This window comes from Conger conger, chromosome 11 (genome assembly GCF_963514075.1).
Source record: "Conger conger chromosome 11, fConCon1.1, whole genome shotgun sequence".
Lineage (NCBI taxonomy): Eukaryota > Metazoa > Chordata > Actinopteri > Anguilliformes > Congridae > Conger > Conger conger.
Genome location: NC_083770.1, coordinates 24,632,430 through 24,651,440, shown reverse-complemented (window position 1 = coordinate 24,651,440; position 19,011 = coordinate 24,632,430). Strand labels below are relative to the sequence as shown.

General features: G+C 39.5%; 2 protein-coding genes across 8 annotated transcripts in view; one reads left to right on the top strand and one right to left on the bottom strand.

The window, feature by feature from the left end:
- The first annotated feature begins 809 nt into the window (after positions 1-809).
- Positions 810-16,199, top strand: slc8b1 (solute carrier family 8 member B1). 7 transcript variants are annotated; one of them, XM_061261287.1, is made up of 16 exons: positions 810-895; positions 1,359-1,519; positions 2,853-3,005; positions 4,387-4,439; positions 5,573-5,630; positions 6,898-7,003; positions 8,605-8,772; positions 9,458-9,574; positions 9,818-9,880; positions 10,604-10,734; positions 11,354-11,495; positions 11,658-11,779; positions 12,302-12,455; positions 12,777-12,857; positions 13,380-13,444; positions 13,883-16,199. In XM_061261287.1, exons 2-16 carry the CDS (start codon positions 1,463-1,465, stop codon positions 14,078-14,080), a joined length of 1,668 nt encoding a protein of 555 aa, XP_061117271.1. In that variant the 5' UTR covers positions 810-895; positions 1,359-1,462; the 3' UTR covers positions 14,081-16,199. The 7 variants fall into 7 exon arrangements, with proteins under 7 accessions (XP_061117271.1, XP_061117270.1, XP_061117275.1 ...); XM_061261286.1 differs by having other exon boundaries at positions 812-895; positions 1,450-1,519; XM_061261291.1 differs by lacking the exon at positions 13,883-16,199 and adding an exon at positions 13,615-13,875 and having other exon boundaries at positions 812-895; positions 1,450-1,519.
- The window catches only part of LOC133140958 (two pore channel protein 1-like), a 35,035-nt gene continuing 32,203 nt past the window's right edge, over positions 16,180-19,011 (bottom strand). Inside the window, exons 26-27 of the mRNA XM_061261283.1 lie at positions 18,277-18,357; positions 16,180-17,968 (exon numbers count right to left, since the gene is read on the bottom strand). Coding sequence (XP_061117267.1) covers positions 17,840-17,968; positions 18,277-18,357 — 210 coding nt within the window. The 3' untranslated portion in view covers positions 16,180-17,839. The remainder of the gene's footprint in view (positions 17,969-18,276; positions 18,358-19,011) is intronic.

The window sequence follows — 19,011 nt, the reverse complement described above, 5'->3', positions numbered from 1 at the left end:
ACTTTCGTATTGTCTATATTTTATCGTAAGTGGATATTTGTAAATTCTTCAAGCTAACTATCGCTATTGAAATATTAAGTGCTTGTTGCTACCGATAACAAACTGATATTGTTTAATAACTAGATATGTAGTCTTCTCTTGGATAATAAGCAATAGAACAGTTTCAGTGATGGCTTGTCTGCAGTGCAATTTGGGCAGCGACAGGAACAGGACAGGATGCCATTGGCTGTGGCAGTTGGAACCAACGTGTCAGTGAGCCTTTTTTAATGATACGAAGGGATTTAACAATGTCTTGTAACAATGTTTTAACACAAAAATCTTACCTATTGTACCTTTAAGTATAATTCCAGGGCTGAACTTTTTATTCTGAAGTAACTCCATGCCTTGTAAAGTATCCAACTACATTGACTGTTCTGTCTGGTGTTAACAACCGTGGGTTTCTCTAAACAGTTGTACAAGGAATTCAGAATGAAGATGGTTCATTTCCACCAAGAAGGAGAAAGGTACAAAAACCTGCGTGCCAATGAATAAACACGGATCCTATGTGAGCCAGAAAGACTTCCTCTGAAACATATATAGTTGTACACTACATTGGGGGAGTGGAGGACTGCGGAGATGAATCCGTTTTGTTCGTCTACTTGGGGACAGTGGAGAGAGGGAATTCAGAAAGATCGGTTCCGGGCACGGGTGGTAGTGGAGTGAAGGAATGTACACTTTCCGACTAATGGGACGCTCCTCTTGTTGCGCTCTACAACAGAGACATGCGCAGTACAGGTTTACTTTTTTATGCATTACAGCTTAGGCAGAGGGCGTGCTTTCCTGTCTTGATATTGCTTACATGTCAGCAGACACGGGACAAGGAAGCCGGGCACGGAGAGTTTTGCTGATGTTATAGGTATTGGAATACGATAAGATCGTCACACTTTAAACATTTATCGAGATCTTTTTAAAGTCGTGGAGGTAAAAACACATTTGTGGATATGAGCACAAATCTCTGTTACATAACTTACGTTGCCTGGAAATTATAGCGTGACTACAAACGTGATAAACGGGATTTCACTGTGCTTCATGGCTTCAGGTCAACATGTTGCTTGTACGCTGCACATATGTTTGAGAATCTTTCTTCTACCTTGTTTATGACCTTGTCGTCGAATTGTATACATTAGTCGATCTTAAGTAAAAGAAGAATCATTTAGCGTACCTTGTAACTTTCGATTCGATATGAACTAACTGGTATGTTAAATGTTAGTGTCAAATACAAAGTCCAGTAATATTGCAAGTAGCCTTTATTAGTGTTTTGCTCCTTTACCCATATCTGATTTTAATATCAGTTTTGGTTCTGCCTCTATGATCTGCAGTAAGTTATCATGCATTTTGTGTAACGTTATCTGTGGAGTTGAATGCTGGGACCAAAGCTTTCAAAGATGCAACATTGCTACATTACACCAGTTTCAGGAATGACATGAGGTTCTTTGAAGAAACATTTTTTGGGATGCAGCTGAAGGGGACTGCTGATGAAGTAAGTTGTATGATCTATTTCTTTATAGCAATTTTGAGCTATAGGCTTGTGACACTTTGGCTTTATGGCAAAATCAGTTGCTTGATAGGCTGCTTAGATAACTAATGGGATAACTAACTAGGTACCCATACAGCAAACCTTATTAACTATCCTGACAAATCCTGACCCGGCTTCAGAACAAAGGGAACGCTCACTGAGCACTTTATTATGAACACTATACTAATACTGGGTAGGGCAACTCAAAACAGCCTCAATTCTTTGTGGCATGGATTCCGATTGAGATTCTGCTCCATGTTGACATGATTGCATCAATGTAATTTTTTCACTGCTGCACCTTCATGCTGCAAATCTCCTGTTCTACCGCATCACAAAGGTGTTCTATTGGATTCAGATCTGATGACTGGGAAGGCCACTCATCAGTAATGCTTTGTGACATGGTGCATTATTTTGCTGGAAGTAGCTATTAGGAGTTTGGTACATTGTGGCCATGACAGGATGCACATGGTCAGCAACAATACTCAAAAAGGCTGTGGCATTCAAGCAATGATTGATTGGTATTAACAGGCCAAAAAAGAAAACAGTCCCCACACTGTTACACTACCGCCACCAGCCTGGACTGTTGATACAAGGCAGGTTGGGTCCATGGATTCATGCTGTTGGTGCCAAATTCTGACTCTACCATCTGTATCGGGCCAGGATACGTTTTTCCAGTCATCAACTGCAGCCTCAGCTTTCTGTTCTTGGCTGACAGAAGTTTAACCCGACGTGGCCTTCTGCTATTGTAGCCCATTCGCCTCAAGGTTCGATATGTTGTGCATTCTGAGATGCTTTTCTGCTCACCACAATTGTACAGAGTGGTTATCTGAGTTACCTGTCAGCCCAAACCAGTCTGGCCATTCTCCGTTGAACTCTCATCAACAAGGCATTTCCGTCCGCAGAACTGCTGCTCACTGGATGTTTTTTGTTTTTCACTCCAATCTGAGTAAACTGTTGTGTGTGAAAATCCCAGGAAATCAGCAGTTACAGAAATACTCAAACCAGCCCCTCTGGCACCAAGATTTTGCCAGATGCCATGGTTGAAATCACTGAGATCTGAGATTTTGTCCCCATTCTGAAGGTTGATGTGAACATTAACTGAAGCTTCTGACCCATTTCTGCATAATTTTATACATTGTACTGCTGCCACACGATAGGCTGATTAGATAATCGCATTAATTACTATCACTAATATTACAATATCACAATAGCACTTTATTAGCAACAAGACAACCATTTCTACTTGCAATCTTCACATGGTTCTTCTGAGAGTTTATTTCTTTCTATTTACCTGCAGTGCCGCCTGGTCATGAACCTGAGTGCAGACCAGCGCTGCATTTTTGTCAAGACCACGCCTGACTGCACACAGGAAGATGGATTCCTTGACTACTTGCGCATGGCTTTCTGTCTCTTCCCCGTCCACCTCCTGCCCCTTGCAGTTTTCCTCTTGGTAAGTTGTGGTCCTTCCCTTTTGTTACTGCATGTGGATCTGTAGATGATAAATAAGGAATTCCATAATTTGAAACCACACTGGAGACAATTGTAAGAGTGCTCATGATAATGATAATCCTAATGACAGATCACAGTATTTTGATGCAGCATGCAGCAATTGTTATGGTCAATGTGTGACTTATGAATCATGACTAGTGGGTTGTAGGTTTGTCTCTTGGGCATTCCGTGTCAACTGAAATGCACTGCAGCATCTCCTCAATTTCTCTTTTGGTGGGGTGGTAGGCATAGATGAGAAATCCTGAAAATGTGAGCTTGGTATGCCATTCATCAGTCATATTAAGCATAACATTGTCACTTTATGTTCATGAGGTTTATAAACCTGTCAGATTGTGGATTGTTATTTTTTTTGTATATCATTGACTCAACTGCAAGGTACATGAATATAATTGATTGAAAAGTCCATAATTATGTGACTTTAGTTTTGAAGAAAATTATAGAAATACAGTAAACATGTAGTTTTTGTTGCCCAATGAAAGATTTCTGTCATTTTCTGTCGTTTGGTACAGCATTTACGAATGTATGAAGTTAGGGTTTTTGAAGCTGCCATAGAAACGAAACCTATCGACAATTTTTTTCGTGAAAGGTGATCTTGAGTGAATCTTCACTCCAAAGTGGCAGACTTCTGCGATTGTGTGTATTGTAACAGATTAATTTTTCAGGTTGCTCATTGTTAATCACTTGATGTATTTTAATTTTTCATTGGAGAACTGTCTCTCATAGGACATAGACAGACAATTTGACAGCAAGAATGTCTGAAAAATATGGCCTCCCAAAATGGCTTCTTATGAACAAAATATCACTTAAACCACTTATCTATGGTTATCTTGCCCTTAATGAAAAAAAGAAAATGGCACAAGCAATTTAGCTAGGTATTTAACTGACTGTTACTCGTGTTTGTATAGCTAGCTTTAGCTAAATGTTAGCTTATCAGATTTCATGCAAATAGGCACTTTAAGTGATGGCTCCCTAAATTGTAGAAGCCTCTTGCACAAAATTGACGCAGCAAATTAAGTTCCAATTTTTCAGGATTTCTATTCTTTATCCTTGCCAACTACCACTCAAAGAATTAAAGAAATTGAAGAGATGCTGCCCTGCACTTTATTTGAGCTGACATGGAATAGCCCTCTTGGATGGTTCTGACAGAATTCATAATAGATTTTGCTGTGCAAAGGAATTTAGGCAATGCAAGTCACCCTCACACCCCCAGGTAATGGCACCTGCTAAGAACATTAATGCATAAAGTGAAGTTGTAATTTAACCTGTTGTGAAGTACACCACACTCCTCTCAAATGTTGACCTCTCCTTGCTTTCTCCTTTAGATCCTGTGGCTTATCTTCTTATTCATGGCCTTGGGACTCACCGCGTCTAAATTGTAAGCTGTCCTCGTCTGCAGGGCTACTTCTGCCCTTTTTCTGTTGCACAAGATATTCAGTGTGTTTTTTGGGATCAATACCTTGTAGTAGGGATGGGCAATTTGGCGCTGGGCAGCATGACTAGCCTGCTGTGCCCAATTGCTATACAAAATGACTTGCAGTACCTATACCGCGATGATGAGTTAATGATATAGCAGAGAACTTGGCAGAGGGTATACAGCTAGCTATTTATAGTTGGCTAGTTTAATATCAGTGAAACTCATTTTTAAAATGTTAGCTGCTTTGCAAACTAAATCAACCTATCTCAGGCCATTTACTGTCGGAAATTACTCCCACAAATGCATCTTTTAGGCTACAGGCTATTATTGTGTGGATTATTTCCAGCTTGGAATTTCATTTTCAGAATTTCACAAAAGTTTATCCTGCTAGGCCTGAGGGGAGAAAATCAGGAAAAAAATCACATCCCTGCTGTTGTATTTGTTTAAGACACTTCTCAAACATTCTGAAATAATACGGGCTGACTTTGGCCAAAATAATTGAAGAGACTGGTTGGGCCAAGGGAGTTCATACTTCACAGTACTTTGCACAACAAGTCTGGTCTGGTGGGTAAGTCAGTATCAGCTGGAATTACCCGAGACCTACAGCTGTTACTTCAGTCCCTACCCGTAACTGAGAGATTAAACAGACCTATGGACCCGAACCCTGTCGGGTCTCTGGACCAACCTCGGGTTTTCGGGTGCAAATGGACCCGTAAAACGAATTGGGGAAATGGGTTGGCCAATTGCCACGTGCCATTGTTCAATATGTAACTTTTTCAAATGAATGCAGTCACCCACCTGATCACAGACATGCTGTCAGCTGACTTGACCAGTTCCCTTATATTTTCTGCATTACTGCAATTTCGCATTAACAGACTCCTCCAGAGGAGATTGCCACTATTGATTGTGCTTATCAGTTATTGAGAATGCAATTTTAGTTTTTCCAGTTTTTCTAGTGGCTTTAAAGTGGCAAACTAATTGGCTTCACTGTGATTATGTGTGTTTGTCCCCCTTAATCACTACTTGCATCGATATTTATTGACGTTGTTTTTTTGTAGTAAACTGGTCCTGTGTCTGTTTTTTTTCCTCCACAGCTTTTGTCCGAATTTGTCTGCCATTTCCTCTACGCTGCGCTTGACTCACAACGTAGCTGTATCCTTTTCAGAAATCTCACAACAATGATTGAACATCTATATGCTTTTAAACCCACTAACTATGCCACAGAGAACTGCTAAACTGCAAGGGCATTTGACCATCCAGAAAATTGATTAATGAAAGTGTGCATATTTATTCTTGCAGCATACAACATAGACCACCTTGTCTGTAAAGCAATGAAGCTCTTTGAAATTGAACTGTGATCTAGCATACAGTGGTATGCAAACGTTTAGGAAGTGCTAGGAGGGGAAAACATTGATACAGCATCACAATACTTTTTTCTGCAGTACAGTATTGATACAATAGTAGCAATATTTTATTTACAGTGAGCACCATGATTCATTGGAAAGTGAGACATTTCTTTGTTATTTTGCCTCTGCACTCTAGCACTTTGAATTTGAAAGGATACAACACGGTTGAAGTGCAGACAGTCGGCTTTAATTTGAGGGTATTCTCATCCATATCGGATGAACCGTTTATAAATGACAGCACCTTTTGTACATGTACATGAATCGGCTTCACATATGTGTTTTGTTAGGCAGGTGTAGTGAATGCAGAATGAGGGGGGCTATGGACAAAAGGTTCTCAAATTTCTAAACGGTTCATCCGATATGGATGCAAATACGCACAAATTAAAGCTGACAGTCTGCATTCTCATTTCAAACTAAAAGTGCTAGAGTACAGAACCAAAAATGTGTCACTGTCCAATGAATTATGGTGCTCACTGTAAATATGTATTTTATAATATTATGGTTTTAATATTATCCTCTGCACATTTTTTTCCGATCCCCCTGTTAATCTGATTAAATTCCTAAAGCAAGAATCGAAAGTCTGTAAACTTGCAACAAGAAATTTATGCCAAAGGTGAAAGTTTGCCCAGGTTTTTGCATATGTCACATTTAAGGTTTTCTTTTTTTTAAACTGTTAAATTTAGGAAATAAATAATTGTACATTACAATTTACAGGTTATGTTAACTTTTCACATGGATAATGAACAAAAAATGCAATTTCATTAGGGGTGTTAGTTATACTAAGTGAAATGTTAAGGTTCCTGTGACCCCAAACATGTTAATTCATGTTATGCAAGGCTCTATGCTAACAAGGAAGTCATATTCTCCTAATTTGGAGAATTCAGGAGCACACTAATGCACTTGCATCACACAATACATGTGCACCTAAAATGTGAGCAATGCAGAGCCCTGTTATGTTTACTGGCATAATTTTCTCAACATGCCTCTCCTGCTTTCTTTAACATTTGATTCAGGGGGTGACGTTCCTTGCTCTTGGGAACGGGGCACCAGATGTGTTCAGTGCAATGGTGGCATTCTCCCGGCCTCATACTGCAGGCTTGGCTATAGGTGCTCTTTTTGGTGAGGTTTTTACGTGTTCTGAATGCCCGTTCCTTTTTAATGGAGGCCCTTGCCTGTGTCCAAATCAGTACCCTTCCATACGATTGAGTACATCTGTTGAATACACTGGATGAGATTTTTGTTAAGTAGGCAAATTATTTTCAAAATGTTGTGTCCCCAGGTAATACTTATTTATGGGTTTTTGCAGAATACATTTGGGAGCATACATTTGGGAACAGAACTTGCATTGCATAAAAATAGTTTTTAATTTTTTTATGTGCAATGTAGCTGATTGTAACGGAGTAAAAGTAAGTTTTTTCCTTTTAAAATATAGTCCCCTCCAAAAGTATTAGAACAGCAAGGCCAATGATAACTAATGTTAATGATAGTATATTTAGCAAATGTGCCCCACAAACATGTGTTTAGTTACCCCATGAATAGTCCACCATGTCTATACTTGTAACTGCAATCCGATACTTCCATTCTAGATTATAAATTGTATTAAAAAACCACTGAGTAGCAAAGCTAAATCTTTCTAGAAACGTTTATTTGGGATGTTACTTCAATATATCCAAAGTAGAGTGAAATTTCTGACGTTGGATTCCAGGTGGGTCTAAATATGCCAAAAATGATCAAATTAAAATGTTCTGTTTTTGACAATATCCCCCCCCCCCCCAAAGAAAAAATTGGTCCCCACTGAAAAGTGCATTTTTAGGGCCAAATATCTCCAAAACAAAGTAGATACATTTTCTGAGACCAGATATGAATTCTACATGCAAGTCATTAATAGATGCAAATATAAATATTTATTTATATAATTTAAAAAGATATTGGGCTTTTGCTTATAAAGTTATATATCTCTAAACAACATGTTTTGTGCTGCAACACATTTTTCATTGGGACACCCAAAAAAATCTACCAACACACAGAAAAAGAAAACAAAAAACCAAGAGGTGCTGTGGTGCAACCTCCTTATTTCATGCCATGTCTCCTTGGAAGAATGGCTAATTGGTTTGCCATTGTTTCAGCAGTCAGTAGATTGCCTGTTGGTATTTTTCCCACATTTGATCATAATAGTAGACATGGTATTATTTTACAAAGGATCATTCATGCTGAGAGTAGAGCTGAGTAATACAGATTGTACATACATAAATATGAATCATGTTTTTTTTCGAGTTGTGAAATAAGTAGCAGGAAGAGGTTGTTAACTAACAGGAATAGGAACAGAACGTGCCCTGCACAATTCCCGCAGAAAGAGGAAGGACATTATGATGTGATGTACCACTCTGAACCCCTTGTAATACTTGTACTGTTGTGCTTTATTCCTTTTCTCTGAATTCTGTGAGGGAAATGTGTTTTCCTTTAATTATTTTACAATTCTTGCTTGCTTAAACAAATGTCCCTTTGCCGTGCTTTTCATTTCCAGGTGTTAATTGCTTCTGTAATCTATTAACCTTTTGGGTTCTTCCCTTTGAACTCTCATAATACAACTGTTGTTCTGCTTCTGAATATCTCTCCTTGTTGCTATTGAATCAAAGGGAATTCCACAACAAGACCCATTTTGGGTGCAGTGTTTTAGCTTCTTTGATGCTGATATATTCTTGTTTTTCTTTGTCACTCAGGAGCAGGAATCTTTGTCACCACTGTAGTAGCGGGATTTGTTGCTCTGGTCAAGCCCTTCAAAGTGGCCTCCCGACCCTTTCTGCGAGATGTCATCTTCTACATGGCTGCTGTGTTTTGGACATTTGTCATCCTCTACAAGCGTCAGATCACACTACTGGAGGCCCTGGGTAGGCTAAAGGGCCTCTATTCATACTCTTCAGCCTCCTCTTAAGATTGTGGTATATCACAGTTACTATATGCCTGAATGTAAGACAGAACCGTATAATGACTGACCTGTTGTAGATTATTTAATCGGGTGAATTATTCATTCAATTAATTGGAGAGATAGACATCTTAAGAGAATTCTTTTTTTTGACATCTGGAGAGAAATTATGTTTTGTATGCCGAGCTTAGTGCAGCGATTTGCTCTATAGTTTTGAATCCTCACAGTGCTAGTGTCTGTGGCCAGGGGACCTTTTGAAATGGCATTATTATAATGGAAAATCAGAGTTTGCTATTTTTCCAAGTAGAGGTGCATAGCATCCCTTAGGGAGGACTTTGGTTGTCAGGGTGTTTCTCACTGCACAGCATAGTTATAGCACCTCATTTGAACATCTGCTGTCAAGATGCACCACTCCTTCTGTCCTCCAGTGTAGTAATTGCAAAGCTCAGCTGGTAGGTTGCACAGTTAAAACAGGAATTACAGGATATATTGCAGAAATCTCTGACAGACTCTCTGAGGGAGAAAATAAAAATGAAGAATGAAAAGTTAAAGAATACAGCTTTGTAAAACCAGTTAATCTGTGCAGTGCTCTGTATCAAATAAGTGCTCGTTAACAATATCATTAATGCTGACTTTGGTTTCACCTACAGGATACATTGGCTTGTATGTGGTATACGTCTTAACTGTCATCATCAGTGCCTACATTTACAGTCGACAGAAACATTCCATGAACGGGTCTTTACCGAATGGTTCGACACAGACCCCTGGTAAGACCCCATGGGATCAAGAGACATCAGTTCTCAGTTTATGCTGTGCTTGAATTTTGCGAGTAGAGAACCAGTTGGATACGATTGACATTTGGTAGCTGTGTATGTTACTCTTATACAAAACACTTTAAAGTGATCAGCAGTGTTGTGTATGATTAGGGCACTGAAGGAACACAATTTACGCTGGTTAAGACTGGCTACATACCGCAGAAATGATGTTAAGGATACAATTTCTGTCAACAGACTTTAGGTCCGACTCGGATGATGAGAACACCAGTTACCCCAGTGGAAGCATCCAAGACTATGGTACCCTCCAAAGATCACTATAGACACAAGAAACTTTCCGTAACCTACCAGGTCTTTTGCTATTGCTGAGCTCACCAGTGCATTCTTGCTTCTTAACAATGTACCATACAGTTGATTTTGACACACCTATTTTTTTGTCTCTGATTTATTTATTTATTTATTTTTCAGCCTAATGATGGCCTGCTTCACTGGCATTGACACTTCTTTGGTCCTCATGTTGAGACACAACAGCAGCAACCGACTCAAAATGCCAATGGCACTCCTAGAATTAGTTCTTATGCATGAACTAATATTGAAATTTAACACACCTGTCCAAGAAACATTTCAGTAGCCAGTTGTCCAATTACTTTTGTTAAAAGTAAAAACTCTCAAATTAATGCCAAAAGTGCATTTTTTGGAATGGTCTGTTTCTATCTTAGGTTATTGTGAAAATTCGGAGCTTGTTTTTTCCCTTGAACCTCTCCGGTATGAAGTATATTGAAAGCATGCTATAGTTGTGCAAAACTCTCTGAAAAATGTGCTTTCAGTAATATTAATAATTAGGTGAGTACTTTATAATGAAATTTGAATTCATATACTCTTCCTGGGCACATGCTTTACCTGTGATCATGTTATCAGGCAGTGAAAGGCGAAAGCTAAGGTACTCGGATCTGCTTCTTTATCCACTATCTTACTAGTTGCAGTGAGTTGATGCTTCCTCATTGATGTATACATTTGTTTCAGAGAGTGAGTACCAGCCCTTGCTCCCCAACACAATGACTACTACTCAGATCTTCCTCAGCTCTCTCAACCCCATTGACAGTAGAAAGTGGAGGAGGAAGCCAAGATATTGGAAAGCCTTTAAGCTGATGAAGGTTAACACCCATATTTCTATGTGACAAATAGGGTAGCCAGTTTACTCTCAGTAGAACAAAATAATTTATTGGTAAAAACAAAGTTATGGTGATGCTATCTCAATAATTTGATTTGAATAATTAGGGCTGATATAATTAGGGCTATGGCTTCCTGACTTCTTAAATGTGTAGTCCTTGAAGACCAAGCGGTCAATACAGAAGCCATTTGTTGAGCAGTCAGTATACTGTGGTGCCATATCAATTATTCCATCACTAAAAGGATTGGCCAATATTATCCATCCTAGTCATGGTCTTCATTTAATACTTTGATAAGTTGAATCGGGTGTTTTAGTATAGGGCTATAAATAAAAAAAATCTACCTCCACTCCGGCCTGGATAAGATTGGCCGGCACTAGCTATGAGACTTTGTACCACCAAGCTCTTGAAATAATAATTAATTGTATGATTGGTCTTGCTCTTTTGACTGCTTATCACTAATTACTGAGTGGTGTCACCTTGATAATAAGTACTGAAATATTTAAATAAGTAAATATGTAAATTGGTGATGTGAATCAAAAATTCTGAAAATGGTGTTGAGTAAATGTCTACATCTCCTGAAATTCTGTCCTTGATCCATCAGCTTCCACTGGAGGTGCTCATGCTGCTCACTGTGCCCGTGGTTGACCCTGACAAGGATGACCGCAACTGGAAACGACCACTCAATTGCCTGCACCTTGTCACTGGGCCATTAGTGTGTGTGCTGACATTTTGCTCTGGAAAATGTAAGAAGCGTTTGAGGCTTTGATACCTGTGTGTGTTTGTTGGTTGTACAGACATACTAGCATACCTGGTAGCCAGTTGTCCTTCATGCAAAGATGCATTTAAGCCAGGCTGACACGACATGCCACAGGAGTGGTCTGGTGAGCGTTTCTGTGTGCTTGCAGATGGGCTGCACTACATAGAGGGACAGTTTCCAGTGTGGGCACTGACTCTGATCACTGGGCTCTTCCTCTCTGCCATCATCTTCTGTACTACAACCAATGAGCAGCCACCCCGATACCACTTTGTAAGAGTTCACTTCATCACTGTGCGTTTTGTGTAATTTCACAATGATGAGTTTGCGAGAACACAAGAACGGACAAGAACAGGTACTGAGAAACACCCCTTGTTTCCTGAACTGGTGTACCGTATAGTTTTTCCCAGTGTATAATTTTCCTGAGGCATTTCCGGTTCCAAATAAACTTACAAAAGAAACATCCTTCTTTTATGTGCAGGTATACATGCTATGCTTGAGTATGTTTCATTTAGCTTTTAAGGATATATATCTATAGCTAGCAGTTCGCAAGGCAGCTAGCATTAATGCCATCTACGGATCTCGGTATGGTTCAAAAAGCTTGCTGGTGCAAGACCAAAGTGTTACCAAAAAAGTCAACAGTAATCAAAATATTTGCAGTTGTTGTCCATGCTACTTTTAAAATTAAGTGACCACACTTAATTGTGGCTATTTTGTATGGTTATTCCATAGAGGTAGAGGGAAAAGTGTGAGCCAATGTTGTGACTTCATACTGTCCCAAATCTCATCCGACAGATCTTCTCCCTGTTGGGATTCATAGTAAGTGCCACATGGATCAGCGCAGCGGCTTCTGAGGTGGTCAGCCTGCTACGCACGGTTGGAGTAATCTTCAGCCTTAGTAACACCGTGCTGGGCCTCACCCTGCTGGCCTGGGGCAACAGTATTGGGGGTAACTCTAATAATTTAACATCGATCATTTCTTATTCGGCCACAGGGCATGCTTTGCTTGGATCTAGATCAAGGCCAAATTCATACTATGAACTAATGAAGTGTGTTTTAGAGGTTTGTTTGTGATTGTATTACCCCATGAAGACAAAATTCTGGAAATTGGCTATCTACAGTCTTGGGAGTCGTAAGAATGATCAGAATTCTATGGCATGACATACTCAACTAACCATGATACTTCATGTTATTTTCTTTGCAACATCTGCAGAATTGACCATAGTTTTTGGTAACTGCTGTTTTTGAAGGGATTTAATTTTTTCTGCAGATACTTTCTCAGACATCACCATTGCACGGCAGGGGTATCCCCGGATGGCCATCTCTGCCTGTTTCGGTGGCATAATCTTCAGTATCCTTTGTATACCCCTGGAAGTAGACCAGGGCTCATGCCAAACGCTTATTTTTCACCTCCTTCCTTTCTTTGCAAAGGAAGATAGAAAATGTGAACTGGGCAAATGGAATGTCCATGATCCTTCCACGTCGCTTTCAAGCGATATCAGCAAAAATACATCTGCAAAGTATTCCTTCCTCTTTGAGAGCCTCCTAGCCCCTGGCTCGTAGCACCTTCAAGGAACATTTAATGGATTGGAATTCCCTTAAAGATTGGGGACCTCAGTTGATTTCTGGGTCAGACTAGGAAAAATGTGACAGGAAGGAAAAAAAAAAGGGATTGGAATAAGCCCTAGATCTATTAATCGACTAATGGAGGGTTATTCTGAAAGAGGTTCAGCGTGCACGGCTTAAACCTATTGCTTTTTTTATACAGCCTGCTTTGCTCATCTTTATCAAGGGGATGAATCATTTTGAAGGGCAATGTATATTTTTGTTTACTTTTGAACAAATATGACTGCACTTGACTGGTCGTTCTCAGACATGCTCTTTGGTGTGGGCCTGGGGTGCCTACTGCAGTTGTTTAACAAGCAGCCTGTCGTTACGGTAAGAACCCCAGACATGTAATCCACAATCACAGCTGAACATACACACAAAATAAAGGTATTTCGATTTTTCATGACAATAATATTCCTCTAAAACACAAAGCCAAAGAACAACATGAGTGCATATAAGAAACTATTGAACATAACAATTGAAACAGGATATATATACAGTGCTGTGAGGTCAGAGGAGAATGGCAAGACTGGTCAAAGCTGACCGGAAGGTGACAGTAATGCAGATAACCACACATTACAACAGTGGTATGCAGAAGAGCATCTCTGAATACACAACGCGTCAAACCTCTAAGTAAGTTGCAGCAGCAGAAGTAAAAAATAAGTAATAAATACCTAATAAAGTGCTCACTGAGTATTATTTGGACATGATTAAGAGATGGAGAAAGTGAGGCTGCTGAAATGTGTCCTTCTTTGCTTGTCTTGACAGCTGGAATCAGAGGGGCTGCTGGGGTGGGTGTTGGCTGGGGCATTGGGCCTCAGCCTGGTCCTGTCCTTCGTGTTGGTCCCCCTACAGCGCTTCCAGCTGGGACAGCCCTATGGTGTCTTCCTGCTGCTCTTCTATGTTGTTTTCCTGCTGGTAGCACTGCTTACTGAGTTTGGATTTATACACATTGGAGGGTTGTGACCAATTACAGAAGAGCCAAATGGCACCCACTGTTACAGAAACACCATCTCAAGCCTTTTCCCTTGGTAGGAAAGTTGTGTGGAATCATTTCACAGCCAACAGAGTGCAATTGACTGGAGTGGCTCCAAGAGTCGCTCTTTGTATTGAAAAGTTAATGTAATTACAAATATTTGGGGTTGAGGTTCTTCTGTTTTAGGGCTGTGGATTATACCTGTTATTCCCATAAAAGTTGGTGATCCCTTTCAATGCTGTCAGATGTCTGCTTCCTGGCAGACAAATCTTTAAATAGTCATATATTGGACCGATCTATGGTTCGGTCCATATTGGCCTTTATTTCATCTCTACAAGCTCCTCTCCGTTGTGTCATTAAATAATTGTCAACACTATAGTACACAGTAATAATTTATATGAAATCAGTTGCTGGTTGGAGGAGGATCATGTCTATGCCTGTATTTTCTCTTCTTCCAAAAGAGCAGCTTTTCGGTTGATTTTACAGATAACCAGAGACAGACCACTACTTCAGAGCCAGTTATTTTTTGTTATTCCTTGTGCCTTAGTCAGGTGCAACCATGGGGCTCTTTCCGATCGCTTGTCACCTTGTTGTTTTTCTTGCTCCTAGCTCCACCCATCATGGGAGACAAAAAAAAAAGGATGTGAATTTGTGAAATGGAATGTCCTTGCTCCTTCATACATCAGTTTGAAGCAACGTCCCTCACAGACTTTGCAGATGGGGAGAGGTGGATCCACAGATTGATCATTTACACATCACACTTTCCACAAAAAAAATACTTTCACAAAAGATACACTCATGTTTTCTTGGTCAAGAAATCTTTGGGAGCCATTTAATGGATTGAAATTCCCCTAAAAGGTGGTGGGCCTCGATCAATTTCTGGGTCAGGCAAAGAACAAAGAAAAATTGCAAGAATAGGAAGTGGAAAAATAAGCGATTGGGATGAGCCCCAGGTCTTCAACTTGTATGCGCACAACATGGAGGAAAATAGGCAAGTCATGTGTTATATATTTTGAGGGATTACATTTTTTTATATTACATACAAGGGGGTTTTATCAACTAGGTGTAAACTGTTAACTCAGGTTTTGCAAAAACTAGAATATATTCTGCATGTAGATTGGTTCACGTGAATGATTATGACAAAGTGCCTTGAACAGTTCTTTAAACATTGAAAAGGAGTGACTCCTAAATTCAGTAAGTCTGTATATTGTAGTAATTGTATGTACATTACACAAGTGAAGTTTCTTAAGCGTTATGTGCCATCACATTTCATAAGCCATCAAGGAATTGGCATGTAAATGGTAAATTGTTGGAATTCATATAGCGCCTTTATCCAAAGCGCTGTGTGATGCGTCTCATTCACTCAGTCATACACACACCAACAGCGAGCATTTAGGGGTTAGGTGTCTTGCTCATGGACACGTCGACAACTGCTCTTACCTCCTGAGCCAATGACACGTGTACATTTATGCTTGCATTGCTTATTTAAAGGGAAAGTACTTGATTTCTATAGATGGAGGCACCATAGTTTATAGACTTAAGGGGAGATACCACAGGTGAATAGGGGAATAATTCCTTTACTTCCTGTATTGGATCAACTTTTTTCATTAATGACTCAATAGCTGGGTGTTTTTAAAAATGATATATATATTTTTTAAACCCTATGTATATACTGTAAAATTAAGATTTTTGGCTGTAATAACGTCTAAGGTACTTAGGTGTTTATGAAAAATAAACCTAACCAAATCGTCATTTTCACCTGTGGTGCCTCCCTTTAATGGAAGTGTTGCATTTAAGTTTCATGTATCATCCGATATTGATTTAAAAACGAATTGGGAAGCCAGTGATTTCGTACAAGTTAAATTTCTCACAGTAACTATGAAGAGCAACCATGGTTAAATTTGGAGCAATGAAAAAATAAGCCAGTTACTTTACTTTTCAATATATGTGTATTAATCATATTGTATCCTTTTGGTGTATTTGTACTATTATTTTGTTTTATCGTTTTTCTGAAGGACTGTTTTAATGTTGTTTTTGCCAATGTTGATATCTACTCGTTTTTCCATTCTGCAAATGTGAGACAAAATAATTAAAGCCAGATTATATGTTTGTTTATTCCTATTATTTAATACACAAATACAATATACTTACAGAATAACAAGTTAGAAAAGTAAAATTGATTCCAGTACATTGTTTAACCATCATGTTCTTGTGGGTTTTGTTGGCCGAGACCTTCGTGCTGCCTGCTGGAGATAAACAATCATGACATCGATCACTCTGATTCATGGACCTCATTACAGAAAGTTGGATGCCTGGCATTCAGCAGCTGCTGCTGCTCATAATTTTTGTTATGGTTTCAGTTGTGATTTTTGATTTGGGTTGTCTTAATTGTGTTCTATGGCCCGGGGTAAAGTAAAGTAACGGACCTTGATGCAGGCATCAGTTTGTTGCAGTTGCACACCGAGGACTGGGGTTCAATTCCTGGTCCTGCCAAAGCTGAGTTTGGCCAACTCAGATGGAGCGGTATAATTAGCTCGCCGCTCTGATGGGGGGGACTCAGGAAGGGGGGTTACTGAGATCGCCACACACAACAGCACCCCGAGTGCCTCAGAATCACAGTCGTGGCGGGACGATGTGGCCTGGAGAAGGAGTGTCATTCTCGGGATCACCTGATCCATCCGGGCCGCCGAGGGACGGGGTGTAGGCGGTGTATCCCTAGCTAACACATGACAATTGGAATAGATAGGGTACAATTGGCTACTAAATAGGGAAAAAATCTGAAACAAATTTAAAAAAATAAAATAAAGGTTATTGTTGAATAAAAAAACATTTGGTCACAAAAAAATAAACAAGTAATCAACACCAAAGATGAATAAATATCAGTTGTAGGTATATGTGCTGTAGATGTTGTGCCTCTTTTTGAAGTCCATTAATAAGAAGCAAGATGGATGCAGATAATGAAGATCAAGCATTTCCAACAGCTTTAACACCTTAATGCCAAGAAAATCTTCTGTAGCCAAGTTAATGAGAAGCTGGTACACAGTACAGTTCCAGGTAGTCTGACATGGTGTCTTTTCTACTACTCTATGGCAGCTTTCATTGGAAATGAATGGGTCTTGCTTTATTTCAGTCAGATTTCACAATATATAAATTATGAAGCATGTTATTAGCAACAGAGATTCTTATTAGTATTATAAAGCTTTAAACTCATTTGTACTAAATTGACTTGGCTTGTGATCATTCAACTATTTGAACTTGAGACCAAGTTGGGATGGAGTGCAAACTGATATACATCAATGCATTTCAGTTTGTAAGTTACCCAGTTTCTTTACCACGATAGACCACTTGGTAGCACACGCGGGCTTGTGAATGTGCTTTGAGAGTTGTTGACCTAGTGCAAACTCATGATTTGTCTTCAAACATTACCTGAAAAGCATTAACCACAATGTCCTGACACATCATGGCTTCCACTCGCCCTTGCCTCTACTTTCCACAAGGGTAAAATTTCTGTCTACATTGCAAGAGGCAAACACAAACAAAGAACTTGTTTTTTTAAATACCAAAGCATTGTTACTCAAATAGCAGGAATGCATGGCCATATTGTTACCTCAACTCCCTTTCAGGGTTGAACACTGTCAACCATCCTCTAACATGTACCTGTATACTGACAAGACTCCCTGTTTATGAATTTTGGTCAGGAACAGAGACTGCAAAGCATGTTCACAAGGCAGGCAGGCAAGAGGGGTGGGCTAGTTGATGCTTTGGGTGCTTTGCTGTACATCCTGGTCGGCTGGCTCCTGGGTAGGGCAGTTCATCTGTGCCTCTAGTTGCCGGCGAGGCTGTAGCAGGTTCTCTTGCGAGTATTCTTCATACCACTCCTATACCAAGGTAAATGACACACAGTGTTCCCAAGTATTCACACAAATAAGGTCCACCATAATATCAAATCACTTAAAAGGCTGCTGGTTAAAGGGGGCATTTCTAAAAATATATAATAACAATAAATAACTTTTTATTTTATACATCATTTCAGATTTTGTGCATGTTTTCAATTGGAAACTAGTAGCAGTTTTCTACTAAACATTTTGAGGATGACAATGTGAGATTTGGGAATTTGACACGTTCCGGTCTAGTTCCCCCTTTGGCTAAAGAACGTCAGCCATTCCAGCTGGATCACAGTGCTTACCTGAATCTCCTCTTCATACATCTTCATACTTAGATCACTTTTCGTACGTGACCGTCTGCCCAAGTACACCAGCATGGACTGCTGCAGAGCCCAAAAGGTGAACAAATTCAGTTATAAATCAGGAGTAGTCAGTCCACCAGACTGCCAGAGCATTGAACATGACATAACTCTGGTCCTGGACAGCAAATGCATTAACACGCCTATACTATGAAAATATCACTGGGCCATTCAAGAAAATAGAAGGTATTTGATTTTAGCGTCAGCGTTTGAATTAAATGAAAGACTAAAAATAATGATTCTCTCTCATTAGATTCAGAATTATTGGCCGCCTTGATAAATATGCAGAAAAACTACTGTAAACTAAAACAGTAATACCGTTATTGGCATACATTTCCAACATGTGCAAAGTAGTGCGCTTTATTAATGATTCAATGGAATCAACCATTTTTTTGAGCTATAGCAAAACTAATTTCTTTTCAAGTATCCATTGACTTGCAACCTTTGACCAGAGATATTGTAGTATGTGCCACTGACACAAATATCAGGTTTCACCACCACGGGGCTGACTATGAGCACGAAAGCTGGGTTAACCAGAGCAAAATGACTGGGGGTCATTGGCAGTAAAAAATAACTCCGTCCGAGATAATGATTGTTTATTGTGAGTGGTAGAAAATTCAGACATCGGATAACAATATATGATGTTTTGTGCACTGAAGATTAATGAAATTTTCAACC

Excerpts from the sequence above, each read along its gene's own strand:
- slc8b1 (XM_061261287.1), top strand. The coding sequence starts at position 1,463 with ATGAGGTTCTTTGAAGAAACATTTTTTGGGATGCAGCTGAAGGGGACT. Across the intron at positions 4,440-5,572 it reads GGACTCACCGCGTCTAAATT|CTTTTGTCCGAATTTGTCTG; the intron begins GTAAGCTGTCCT and ends TTTCCTCCACAG. Across the intron at positions 7,004-8,604 it reads GGCTATAGGTGCTCTTTTTG|GAGCAGGAATCTTTGTCACC; the intron begins GTGAGGTTTTTA and ends TTTGTCACTCAG.